At 49.8% G+C, this 13061-nt stretch overlaps 1 protein-coding gene across 2 annotated transcripts in view; it reads right to left on the bottom strand.

Annotated features, from left to right (window-relative positions):
- LOC115933209 (ATP-binding cassette sub-family C member 6-like) overlaps positions 1–13061 on the bottom strand; it is a 47468-nt gene that overhangs the window by 24974 nt on the left and 9433 nt on the right. For both annotated transcript variants that reach the window (XM_063699515.1, XM_063699514.1), the window contains exons 6-9: positions 12966–13027; positions 9497–9628; positions 4897–5100; positions 3487–3664 (exon numbers count right to left, since the gene is read on the bottom strand). In XM_063699515.1, coding sequence (XP_063555585.1) covers positions 3487–3664; positions 4897–5100; positions 9497–9628; positions 12966–13027 — 576 coding nt within the window. The remainder of the gene's footprint in view (positions 1–3486; positions 3665–4896; positions 5101–9496; positions 9629–12965; positions 13028–13061) is intronic.

The following is a 13061-nucleotide window of genomic DNA, read 5'->3' as shown; positions in this document are numbered from 1 at the left end:
CAGCCGTGCATGGTACCAAGCAGGCACTACCATATTCATTCCCTCTAATGCCAGGCCAGGTGCAGTGGCCTCTGCCTGTAATCCCACCACTCTGGGAGGCTGAGGTGGGAGGATTGCTTGATCCCAGGAGTTCGAAACCAGCCCGGGCGACATAGTAAGACCCAATCTCTACAAAATACTTTAAAAAATTAGCCAGGGGGCCGGGTGCGGTGCCTCATGCCTGTAATCCCAGCACTTTGGGAGGCCGAGGTGGACAGATCACCTGAGGTCAGGAGGTGGAGACCAGCCTGGCCAACATGGTGAAACCCTGTCTCTACCAAAAATACAAAAATTAGCTGGGCATGGTGGCAGGCACCTGTAATCCCAGCTACTTGGGAGGCTGAGGAAAGAGAATCACTTAAACCCAGAAGGCAGAGGTTGCAGTGAGCCCAGATCAAGCCATTGCATTCCAGTCTGGGCAACAAGAGCAAAATCCATTTCGGGGGGGGAAAGAAAAGAAAAAATTAGCCAGGCATGGTTGTGGTGTGCCTGTGGTCCCAGCTAGCTACTGGGGAGGCTGAGCTGGGAGGATTAATTGAGTACAGGAGGTTGAGGCTGCAGTGAGCCATGTTGGTGCCACTGCACTCTAGCCTGGGCAACAGAGCAAGACCCTGTCTTTAAAAAAAAATCTATGGATAAATTGCTCTCTATTATTCTCTCACCAAGGAAAATACCACTTCCAGTTAAATTAAGACATGTAGGAGACATCTCGATTTTGGAAGTATTAGAGTGAAAAAAAAAATGTGAGACTAGAATCAATGAAATGAACATTTACTAACCCCATTCTATGGCTAAAGAAACTGAGGCAGAGAGAAGTTGAGCAACTTGCCCAAAGTCACAGGCCTTGTAAGCTCCTACACAAGGAATGGAATCCAGGGTGACGAAGGCATGACAAGGGTGAGACCTTTCACCTGCTTCTGTGACACCAACCTGGTTCTCTGGCAGCCTCACATCTGCCTTAACCCTGGGGTCACAGTGGACCTCTTCCAGCCTGTTGAATGCTAAATTCCACATGCAGCCCTCCCTTTGTGACTGTGTGAGGGAGTGAAGAAGTGATCCAGGAATGACTGGACATAGAAATTCTCCACTTAGCAAGTCTTTGAAGACTGCCCACTGTGTGACTCACACTGAGCTGGGAACTGAAAATACAGCTGTGAACAACAGAGATGAGGCTTGCTCTCCCGGGACTGGAGTTTGAGGTGGGGAACAAGGCTCTATAATAAAGATTTATATAACTGGCCGGGCACAGTGGCTCACACCTGTAATCCCAGCACTTTGGGAGGCTGAGGCGGGTGGATTGCTTGAGGCCGGGAGTTCGAGATCAGCCTGGCCAATATGGCAAAACCCCATCTCTAGTAAAAATACAAAAATTAACTGGGCATGCTGATGGGTGCCTGTAATCCCAGCTACTTGGGAGGGTAAGGCAGGACAATTGCTTGAACCCAGGAGGCAGAGGTTGCAGTGAGCCAAGATTGCACCACTGCACTACAGCCTGGGTAACAGAGTGAGACTGTCTCAAAAAAATAAGACAAAACAAAAATATTTCTATAACTCATGCTTTAATGGCAGTTATGATGAGTAACATAAAAAAGCAGCCCAGGCCGGGCACGTTGGCTCATGCCTGTAATCCCAGCACTTTGGGAGGCTGAGGCGGGTGGATCACCTGAGGTCAGGAGTTCGATACCAGCTTGGCCAACATGGTGAAACCCTGTCTACCAAAAATACAAAATTAGCCGGGCATGGTGGCGCACACCTGTAATCCCAGCTACTCAGGAAGTTGAGACAGGAGAATCACTTGAACCCAGGGGGTGGAGGTTGTAGTGAGCCGAGACTGTGCCACTGCACTCCAGCCTGGGCAACAAGAGCGAAACTCTGTCAGAAAAAAAAAAAAAAAAAAAAAAAAAAGCCCAGAGGTTAGAGAGGAGGGATCTGATCTCATCAGGAGATCAAAGAAGGCCTCCTGGCGGGTGGGTGGGGAATAGGAAGATCAATGCCTGCTCGCCAGGCGGCCTTCCTCTTAGGCTCAAGGAAATGTGGACTCTTAAGACAGGATAGGGCACACCCAGCTCTGGCATGCTCAGGGGAACAGGAGCCTGGGACGCAGCACTCTGGCAGGACAGCATCAAGAGCTGCCCTCTCGGCCACCTAGGAGCTGTCCCCTCTGTCCCCTCCTCCCCTAGGTGACAGCTCAGGTGTCAGGGAATGACACTTACATGGGACGGGACCTGCCCTGGCTCAGATGCTCCATACCCCACAGGAGCCAATACCTCTTGGGGCAGCAGTCCAGGGACTTAGCTTCCAGAGTCCCCGGAAGGGACAAGAGCCACTGCACAGAGAGAAGTCCAAAGCTATGGCCTCCAACCAGGTATTCACAGTCAATGGACAGAACTTCCAGCCCAGATGCAATTTGGGATTTTTTTTTTTTTCTTCTGAGACGAGGTCTTGCTCTGTTACCCAGGCTGCGCTGCAGTGGCGTGATCTCAGTTCACTGCAACCTCCACCTCCCGGGTTCAAGCGATTCTCCTGTCTCAGCCTCCCGAGTAGCTGGAATTACAGGCACGCGCCACCATGCCTGGCTAATTTTCGTATTTTTAGTAGAGATGGGGTTTCGCCATGTTGGCCAGGCTGGTCTTGAACTCCTGACCTCAAGTGATCCTCCTGTCTCAGCCTCCCAAATTGCTGGAATTACAGGCGTGCACCACTGTGCCCAGCCTAGGGGTCATTTTTACCACAAGCAGTATTGTCTGGGAACACAGCTGACAGGCCACCTTATCAGAAGGTTAATCCTTTATCCTCAAGGGGGAATGAGTGGAAGTTAAAATCAGGCTCAAAAATTAAAATTAGATTGGGGGAGTAGAAGTGGTGTCTAGGCAGTGAGAACAGCTGCAAAGGCCCCAGGGTGGGTGGGGGCCTCGAGTGTTTGAGGAACTGAAAGGAGACCTGTGTGGCTGGAGGAGAGTGAGCATGGGAGGAGGTGATGGGATGAGGTCAGAGACACCCTAGGGACAGATCACACAAGACCTTACAGGAATAACTAAGGAGCTGAGACAGATCACTTGAGGCTAGGAGTTCGAGAACAGCCTGACCAACGTGGCAAAACCTTGTCTCTACCAAAAATACAAAAATTAGCTGGGCGTGGTGACACGTGTCTGTAGTCCCAGTTACTCAGGAGGCTGAGGCAGGAGAATCACTTGAACCCAGGAGGCGGAGGTTGCAGTGAGCCGAGATCGCACCACTGCACTCCAGCCTGGGTGACAGGGCAAGACTCCGTCTCAAAAAAATAAATACATATAATAAAGAGAAATAACTAAGGAAGTGAGAATGTATGGTGAGTGACTCTAATAAGCAAGGACTGAATGCGTTCTCAGCTGCTGATAACATTACTGCCTGCTCAGTGATACTGCTTTTCCTGGCTGGGAAGACCTGCCCTTGTCCCCCAGGGCTCACCTTTCTGTACACCAGGCCAGTGATGGCCGACCGCAGCCTCATCTGCAGCACCTTGAGCCTGTACATGTTCTGCTGCTCAAACAGCGTTTGCAGGCAGGCCGAGAGGAACATCAGCACGGCGAGGAGGTAGCCCTTCCAGGCTGGAGGCTTGGGATCACCAATAAACTCCAGGAAAAGGCTTGCAGGGGAAGGAGGGAGAAGGTACAGCTGGTGAGAGGAGGTGCCTAAGGGTGTTGCCTTTGCCCAAACCAGTCCAGATGTGGAGGATCAGTCGGCCCAAACTAGTCCAGGTGTGGAGGATCAGTCAGTGTGGTTTTTTTTGCAATAATGGTCTCCATTATTTCCCCCACTGTCCATACTCCTTTTCAATCTGACTGCAGCTCCTCAAGATCAAGAGGTGGAGTTTTTGTTCCCACTTGTTATAGGCTAAATTGTGTCCTCACAAAGTTTATATGTTGAAGCCCCGACCCCCAGTACCTCTGAATGTAACTGTATTTGGAAATAGGGCCTTTAAAGAGGCAATGAAGTTAAAATGAGGTCGTTAGGCTGGGCCCTAATCCAATCTGACTGGGGTCCTTTTTAAGAAGAGGAAATGTAGACACACAAGGAGACACCAGGGGACGCAAACAGAGGAAAGACCATATGGGGACACAGGGAGGAGGTGGCCAACTGCAAGCCAAGGACAGAGGCCTCAGATGGAACCACCTTGCAGATACTAATCTCGAACTTCCAGCTTCGAGAATCGTGATAAAATACATTTCTGTTGTTCAAGCCACTCAGTCTCAGTCTGTGATGCTTTGTTATGTCAGCTGAGCAGACACCACTTGAATCTGGGCTGGCTACAAAACCGGCTTTGGCCAACAGAGTACAGTGGAGGTAAAGCCATGCTGGCTCTGAGCCTAGGCCTCAAGAGAAAATGTGGTTTTTGGTCTATTTCTTAGAACCCTCCCAAGCACCCACATGAACAAGTCTGAGCTAGCCTTTTGGAGGATGGGGACCCACATGGAGCAGAGACAGCCATCCCAGTCTCAGATACACAACTGCAGGCACATGAGAAAACCCAGCCAAGAAAAGAACCACCACCCAGCTGAGCCCAGCCCACATTACTGACCCACATTACCATGAACTAAATAAAAGAATGTTTGTCATTTTAAGCCACTCACTTTTGGGGCATTTTACAGCAAAAACTAATTGATGCAGTCAGGTAAGAGCTTGCTTATTTGCCCTTCTGGGGGTCAGTCACTTTCTCATTAATCCATTTCCCTTCCTCAGTATCCTTCTCACCCACCATCCAGTGTCCCGAGCACCAGACGTATAGGCAGAGGCAGGAGAGCTGAAGCCCCCTGGTCCTGGAAGGATGCCACTAAGAGACCACCCACCTTAGCAGGGCACTTGAGGTCTGGGACTCACCTGAGCAGCTTGGGGACAGTGAACCTGAAGACATCACTGATGACGAGGCTGAGGGTCCCCAGGAGGAAGGTAGAATGGAACACCTGCCAGATGGCCTTCAGCAGTGGGCGCCACTGGCTCCCTTCTTGCCGTAGGAAGGGCTCGGTCTCTGGAGCCTTCATGCCACTGCCGCCTTTCCTTTTAAATGCTATTGCCTTGTTGTGCCTGAGGGGAAGGGAGAGATTAGCTCTGGGTCCCATTTTATACTCTCAGCCGCCAGCGGCAGGGCCAGGCATTAAAGGGTTGTTTTCCCAACAGTGGAGATGGGTGGGTGTGGATCTAGCCTGGCTCCCTCACCTGTTCCTCCTTATCACCCTGAGTACCCACTTAAGAGGCAATCATGGGAGTTGGGGGGCAGGGCAGGGCAGTAGGGCACTCTGAGGCCTCTTAGATGGCCATGGGAAAGCACACCTGTTGAGCACCTACCATGTGCCAGGCACTCCCCAGTCATCCTAAGACCCCCTGAGAAGCCAGGTGTTGTTCCCATTTCACAGATGAGAAAACTGGGGCTCAGAGAAGCGAACTTGCCCAAGGGCACACAGCTGAGAAGTAAAAGAACTGGAATTTGATTCCAGCTCTCTGCCTCCAGAGCCCATGCACTTTTCTTTTTTCTTTTCCTTTTTTTTTTTTTTTTGAGACGAAGTCTTGCTCTGTCGCCCAGGCTGGAGTGCAGTGGTGTGACCTCAGCTCACTGCAACCTCCACCTCCCAGTTCAAGTGATTCTCCCACTTCAGCCTCTCGAGTAGCTGGGATTACAGGCAAGTGCCACCATACCCAGCTAATTTTTGTATTTTCAGTGGAGAAGGGGTTATGCCATGTTGGCCAGGTTGGTTTTGAACTCCTGACCTGAGGTGATCTGCTCGCCTCGGCCTCCCAAAGTGCTGGGATTACAGGTGTGAGCCACCATGCCTGGCCCCTTATCAGTAATTTCAATCCCCATTACAGATCTGTGACCCGGGGCCACGTGCTGGGATCAGCTCTTTACACGAAGGAGCTCACTGACTCCCCTGGATCCCCTTGCCAGGTGAGCATTATTAGGTTCTCCATTTTACAGAAGGGGAAGCTGAGGCTCTGAGAGATGGCGACAGCCGCCCGAGGTCACACAGCAAGGGCAGAGCAGGGATTTGAGCCTAGATCTTGATTTATGGTTCGTAGAGGGTTTCTTGTGCACTAAGGACCCCCAACCTCACCATAATAAAATAATAATAAAAAAAGAAGCATAAGAAAAAACCTCTGGTGAGCTCAGGTGGCCAGACCCTTCAAGGCCGAGGTCTCTGTCCCACATTATTGGTCTGATCTGGTGTTTGGTTTGGCATCTATGGAGGGTTGTGGTTCAGCTCTGTTACTGAGTGGGTGTGGCCTGCTGCTCACAAATATTTTGGCACTTGGATCTCAAAGCCAAGAAGATGCCCCTTCCATACAGAGAGCATCCCTGCCCACCCTTTCCTGTTTGATCCTGCCATTTAATTCATTGCCTTCACAGCCATGCCCATGGCTCCAACCCTCTCTTTGTCTCGTTAGAACCCCAGGTGGGTAGACTTTGCCTGTGTTTTCCACCAAGATGTCCCTAGTATAGAGTCCAGCTCCTGCACACAGTAGGAGCTCAATAAACACTTGTCAAATGAATGGGAAAAACAGATTGAGTGATGTGTGCAAAGGGCCTAATAAGAGTGCCCCCCGCACATACTGTTATAAAAATTTATAGAAGGAAGGAAGGAGCTTGGCTGGGTGGACAGAACTTGGCTTTGGAGCCAGGAGACTGTGGTTCCAATGCCTGCTCTGTCTCCTCTCCTCTGAGCCTTAGTGTTTCCATGTGCAAAATGGGGTCGGGGAAGAGTTCATGGAAAGTTTTCTTTCTGGCTGAGGTTTTGCTCAGTTCTATTTGAGCTGTTTGCCCCAGAGAGTCAGTGTGTTCAGCCTGCAGGCTCCATAGCAAGTGTTTTCCTCTCCTGCAGGTCTCACCTCCCATCAAGGAAGATGTCCAGATTGCTGTCTGACGTCTGGTCTCTGGACTGAAGGCCATTTAGTGCAGATCTCACAAATGATGGTGGGGCAAGGCAGGGGGTATGCATGAGTGGCATGGGCAAGGTGTGAGTTGGAGGATACAAAAGGGAGTGGTGGAGGCCGGGCACGGTGGCTCACACCTGTAATCCCAGCACTTGGGGAGGCCAATGCGGGCAAATCACCTGAGGTCAGGAGTTCAGGGCCAGTCTGATAGCCTGAGCAACATGGAGAAACCCCACCTCTAATAAAAAATACAAAAATTAGTGAAGCTGACTTGACCAGCAGGTGGCTGTTGTGTGGCCTCTCAGGAGGACGCCCTCTCCCTTCCCCCAGTGGTTGCAAAATACTTCAGAAAGAAAACCAAAGTTCTCTGTGGGTGCAGTCGGTTGTTTCAGAAGCTGACGGAGCCTGGTCTTTGTATAACCCCATCTTTCCCCTTTCTTTCTGTCAACCGTTTATGGGAGGATTCTCAAACTGTTCTGGAGAATGTTTCTACCCTTTAGTTCTAGTGTTGGGTGACCTGTAATTTTCATGTTGGCTGGGGATGCCAGGAGTTGGCAGAGGCTCCTTCCAGAGCCCCTGTGGACTGGATTCTGCCACTTCCGTAAAATCATTTAAAAGTAGAGGGTGAGTCAGGTGCAGTAGCTCACATCTGTAATCCTAGCACCTTGAGAGGCCAAGGCAGGCAGATCCCCTGAGGTCAGGAGTTCAAGATCACCCTGGCCAACATGGTGAGACCCTGTCTCTACTAAAAAAATTTAAAAATGAGCTAGATGTGGTGGCACACGCCTGTGGTCCCAGCTACTCAGAAGGCTGAGGCAGGAGAATCGCTTGAACCCAGGAGGTGGAGGTTGCAGTGAGCCGAGATCATACCACTGCACTCTAGCCTGGGTGATAGAGCGAGACTCTGTCTCAAAAAACAAACCAACCAACCAACCCAGTGAAGGGGGTCCAGCAAGCCATGCCTGGGGTGAGAGAGAACTGATGTTTTGGTTCTCTCACACTACTTATTCTGTTTGGAAAAACACATGCGCTTCCTTTGTGGGAACAGCCCCTACCCACTTCTGTGGCTCTGAAGGGACCACCAGTCATGGCACCAGCCCCCTGGGCATGGGATTGGCCCCTGACAGGCACATGACTTGAGCCAGGCCAATTAGAGGCCTTCCTTGGGATTTACTATATGGACGTTAGGAGAGAGATGCTCTCTTATTCTGCTGGAGTTTGCTGAACTTGCATGGGAAGGGATAGGCCTTATGGAGAGACCAACACATAGATAATAGTTGGGATGGGAGATGAAAGGAGAGAATCCTGACATCATTTGAGTCCCCTGATCCAGCAACACCTGAGGCTAGATCCTCTTAGCTGTGTGAGCCTATAGTATCAATCTCTCTCTCCTCTGTCTCTCTTAATGTGTGGGATTCAGCCATCTGCAACAACTACCACAAAATCCCGGAGTATGCAGGGAACTTCCCACAGAGCTAACTTCCTTTTTTGTTCTGTCTCCTGAAACACCAAGGTCCGGTGAGGTTAAGCAACGTGTCCAAGATCATCACTATTTGAAGGCAGGGCAGCATTTAACCCAATTTTATCTAATCCTATGCAGGCTCATTTATCTAGACCAGAGTTTCTCAAATGAGGCATCCCAGGCTCTAAGGGCTGCAGAGAAGTTTCCAGAGATGCCACTGAGGGCAGGAGTGGACACAGTGGATAACTCCAAAGATCTTAACACCCTCTGGATGACTAACAGTGCTTGAGCACTTCCCATTTGCAAGACATTTGCAAGTTCTTTTCCATAAATCATCTTTTTTTTTCATCCCCATAAGCTATGAGCTGGGGCTAATGACATCCCCACTGAACAGATGAGAAAACTGAGGCCCAGGAAAGGAATTGCTCAGGTTATATAGTAAGTGAGCAGCTGCTTGTTTGTTGCGTCACCTCCCAACCCTCCACCCCGGCCTTAAAATACCTCTTCTGTTTGCTGCCTGTCATTCTGCCATTTCCCCATTTGTAGGAACCTGTTTGTTCCCCGTTTGTAGGAACCTGTGATGCGTTCTGGGAGGAACCATATCTTGAGCCTGATACTACTTAGTGGGATCAGCTGGAAGGCAAGGTGGGGAGGCGGCAGTGCAGCCAGAGTAGCGTTGGGGGCTGGACTGGGGGTCAAATGATGAGGTTGTTTTTGTTTTTGTTTTTGTTTTTGTCTTGTTTGTTTTTTTTTTTTGATACAGAGTCTGGCCCTGTCACTCAGGCTGGAGTGCAATGGTGACATCTCCACTCACTGCAACCTCTGCCTCCTGGGTTCAAATGATTCTCCTGCCTCAGCCTCCTGAGTAGCTGGGATTATAGGTGCCTACCACCACGCCCAGCTAATTTTTCTATTTTTAGCAGAGATGGGGTTTCACTATGTTGGCCAGATTGGTCTTGAACTCCTGACCTTGTGATCCGCCTGCCTCGGCCTCCCAGAATGCCGGGATTACAGGCGTGAGCCACCGCACCCGGCCAATGATGAGCTTTTCTGAAGGAGCATCAGGTGAGTTCTTGACCTCCACCCACTTACCTCCGGGCTGCACTGCGGTTCCTCATCCACTCCTTTTCAAGCCGGGAAACAAGTTCTTCTGAGGAGTTTTCTCTCCCAAGCGACCAGAGGTCTTTTGGTCTCAGTGGCCTCCTGTATCCCCTCCAGACCAGGCTGCAAAAGAGGGGCACCAGGGAAAGCTTTTCCTGCCATTCACCCCTGCAGGATCCTGGCCAGGCGAGTAGCTGTGTGACCCTGGGTAAGTCACTTTACCTCTCTGTACCTCTACTGTCCCCTGGGTAAAAAGAAAGCAATTCACTAACCCCACCTAATGTCTGCAGGGCATTTCTCGTTTCACAAAGATTGTCTCATTAATTCTTACATGAACCCATAAGGTAGGTTATTATTGTTTGTTTGAGATGGAGTCTTGTTCTGTCTCCCAGGCTGGAGTGCAGTGGTGCAATCTCGGCTCACTGCAACCTCCACCTCCCAGGTTCAAGCGATTCTCCCACCTCAGCCTCCTGAGTAGCTGGGATTACAGGCACCCACCACCATACCCGGCTAATTTTTGTATTTTTTGTAGAGATGGAGTTTCACCAGGTTGGCCAGGCTGGTCTCGAACTCCTGACCTCAGGCGATCCACCTGCCTCAGCCTCCCAAAGTGCTGGGATTACAGGCATGAGCCACCACACCCAGCCTGTAAATTGATAGTTTATAATTGTATAAATGTATGAGTATATTATTATAGATCTATTTTACAGATGGGGAAGGAAATAGAAGTGCAGAGAGATTCAGTGGCTAAACCAAGGGATAGCCCTTGGCAAGGGAAACAGACATTTCCCTGGGAATCAGAAGTCCATTGACCAAAACTCTCATTGTAGAAGAAGCTTGAACTCCTCCCTCAGCTTTTTTTTTTTAATTATTATTATTTTTTTTTGAGACGGAGTCTCACTCTGTTGCCTAGGCTGGAGTGCACTGACGTGATCTGGGCTCACTGCAACCTCCGCCTCCCTGGCTCAAGCAATTCTCACGCCTCAGCCTTCTGAGTAGTTGAAATTACAAGCCACCATCACACCTGGCTAATTTTTGTGTTTTTAGATGGTGTATCACCATGCTGGCCAGGCTGGTCTTGACCTACTGGCCTCAAGCAATCCTCCCACCTCAGCCTCCCAAAGTGCTAGGACTACAGGCGTAAGCCACCACACCTGACTAATTTTTTTGTTTATAGTAGAGATGGGATTTCGCCATGTTGGCCAGGCTGGTCTCGAACTCCCGGCCTCAAGTGATCTGTCAGGGTTGGCCTTCCAAAGTGTTGGGATTATGGGTGTGAGCCACTGCGCCTGGCCTCAGGTCTCTTTAATCTTTCTGATGACACCAGCCAGAAGGTCTTGCCTGGTTCTGGTCTCTGACTCTTCTCTAAGCCTTACCAAGTTCCCTTTTCTTTTTTATTTTTGTTCTTTTTATTTTTTTGAGATGGAATCTCACTCTGTTGCCCAGGCTGGAGTGCACTGGTGTGATCTCGGCTCACCGCAACCTCCACCTCCTGGGTTCAAGTGATTCTCCTGCCTCAGCCTCCTTCCTGAGTGTCTGGGATTGCAGGCTCCCACCACCACACCTGGCTAATTTTTATATTTTTAGTAGAGATGGGGTTTCACCATGTTGGTCAGGCTGGTCTCGAACTCCTGACCTCAGGTGATCCACCTGCTGCAGCCTCCCAAGGTGTTGGGATTATAGGCGTGAGCCACTGCGCCAGGCCACCAAGTTCCCTTTTCTAATGCAGAGCCAACTTGGGGAAGCAACCATTCTGACATAGAAATTATTAACGTGGCTTGATTTTCCCTGAAATTATTTTTGGAGTTCTCCTATATGGCAAGTGATGCTATAGATTTTTCCTATTTTAGCAGTGATAGAGAGTTTCTTTTTAAAAACAGTTTATTCAAGTAAAAAAAGTGACTCAATTTAGTTTTTGCCCCAATAGGACAAAAAAGCATCAAGAGTGGTCCATAAATGCTTAAGTTTGGGAAGCAGGGGCTGGACCCCCCAGTAGAGCTGTTTAGAAAATCTCTAAGCTCTTTCTACCAGTTCCACACATTCAAAGCCTGATATTTTTCATTTATTTAATAGCCATTTAGGCTGGGTGCGGTGGCTTATGCCTGCAATCCCAGCACTTTGGGAGGTCGAGGGGGGTAGGTCACTTAAGGTCAGGAGTTTGAGACCAGCCTGGCCAACATGGTGAAACCCGGTCTCTACAAAAAACTACAAAAATTAGCTGGGCATGATGGCAGGTGCCTGTAATCCCAGCTACTCGGGAGGCTGAGGCAGGAGAATTGCTTGAACCTGGGAGGTGGAGGTTGCAGTGAGCTGAGATTGTGCCATTGCACTGCAGCCTGGGCAACAAGAGTGAAACTCTGTCTCAGAAAAAAAAAAAAAAAAGAGAAAATGAATAGCCCACGCACAATGGGTCACACCTGTAATCCCAGCACTTTGGGAAGCCGAGGCGGGCAGATCACCTGAGGTCGGGAGTTTGAGATCAGCCTGACCAACATGGAGAAACACTGTCTCTACTAAAAATACAAAATCAGCCGAGCATAGTGGTGCATGCCTGTAATCTCAGCTACTCGGGAGGCTGAGGCAGGAGAATCGCTTGAACCCAGGAGGCGGAGGTTGCAGTGAGCCAAGATAGTGCCATTGTACTCCAGCCTGGGCAACAAGAGTGGAACTCCATCTCAAAAGAAAAAAAAATAATTACCACTTAAACTCATTATTTGCCAGGCCCTGTTCTAAGTGCTTTACAGATCTTATCTTATTGAAGCTTCACAACCCTGTGAGCTAAGTGCTATTATCAATCCCATTTTGAAGGAGTGGAGACTGAGGCACAGAGAGGTTAAGTAACTTGTCCAAAGCAACACAGCTAGGAAGTGGTAGGGCCAGGATTCAAATCCACATGTCATGTGCTACTGAGGTCTGAATGCTGTGTGGTTGGGAGGGAGCACATCCTCAAGTGCCTTGTGAGCTGGCCCTGGAGAAGCAGCTATTTTCTCAATCTGCCTGGAACCCTCTAGAAAGTAGACACTTGCTCCTTTATCTCCTCACCCCTGGGGCTTAGCACATAGTAGGTGCCTATGAAATGTTGGTGGAATGACTGAAATCAAGTATTGGAGACAATTCTATTACTATTAAGCACCTGCTGTGTGCAAGCACTAAGCACTTTCCGTCTCATGCAGGTTGAGTCATCCCCATTTTACAGAGGGAAAACTGAGACTCCGGAGGTTTGCGACACGGCCTGCTAACAGGCAGAGCCGGGATTCAAATCAAGATCTCACTCCAGTGAGTGAATGGGAACAGGATGCAGATGGTAGACACTGAACACGAAGAAGAAAGCACTGAGGCTGGGATGGAGAAAGACTTGCTGGCCTTTGTAAGCACAGGGGAAGGGCCATGGCTGGGAATCAGAGCAGCAAATGCAGGCGGGTGAGGCACCACCCCAACCCTTCCGTGCGACTTTACTTACCCAGAAACCCACCAGAACGTGGCTTTGGAGGGGAAGGCTGCCCCAGTCTCTGGACAGGGGTTCTGCAACAGACAAAAATGGAGAAGGGAAGTATGT

Source organism: Gorilla gorilla, chromosome 18 (assembly GCF_029281585.2).
Source record: "Gorilla gorilla gorilla isolate KB3781 chromosome 18, NHGRI_mGorGor1-v2.1_pri, whole genome shotgun sequence".
Taxonomy (NCBI): domain Eukaryota; kingdom Metazoa; phylum Chordata; class Mammalia; order Primates; family Hominidae; genus Gorilla; species Gorilla gorilla.
This window is presented reverse-complemented; position numbering and strand designations above follow the sequence as displayed.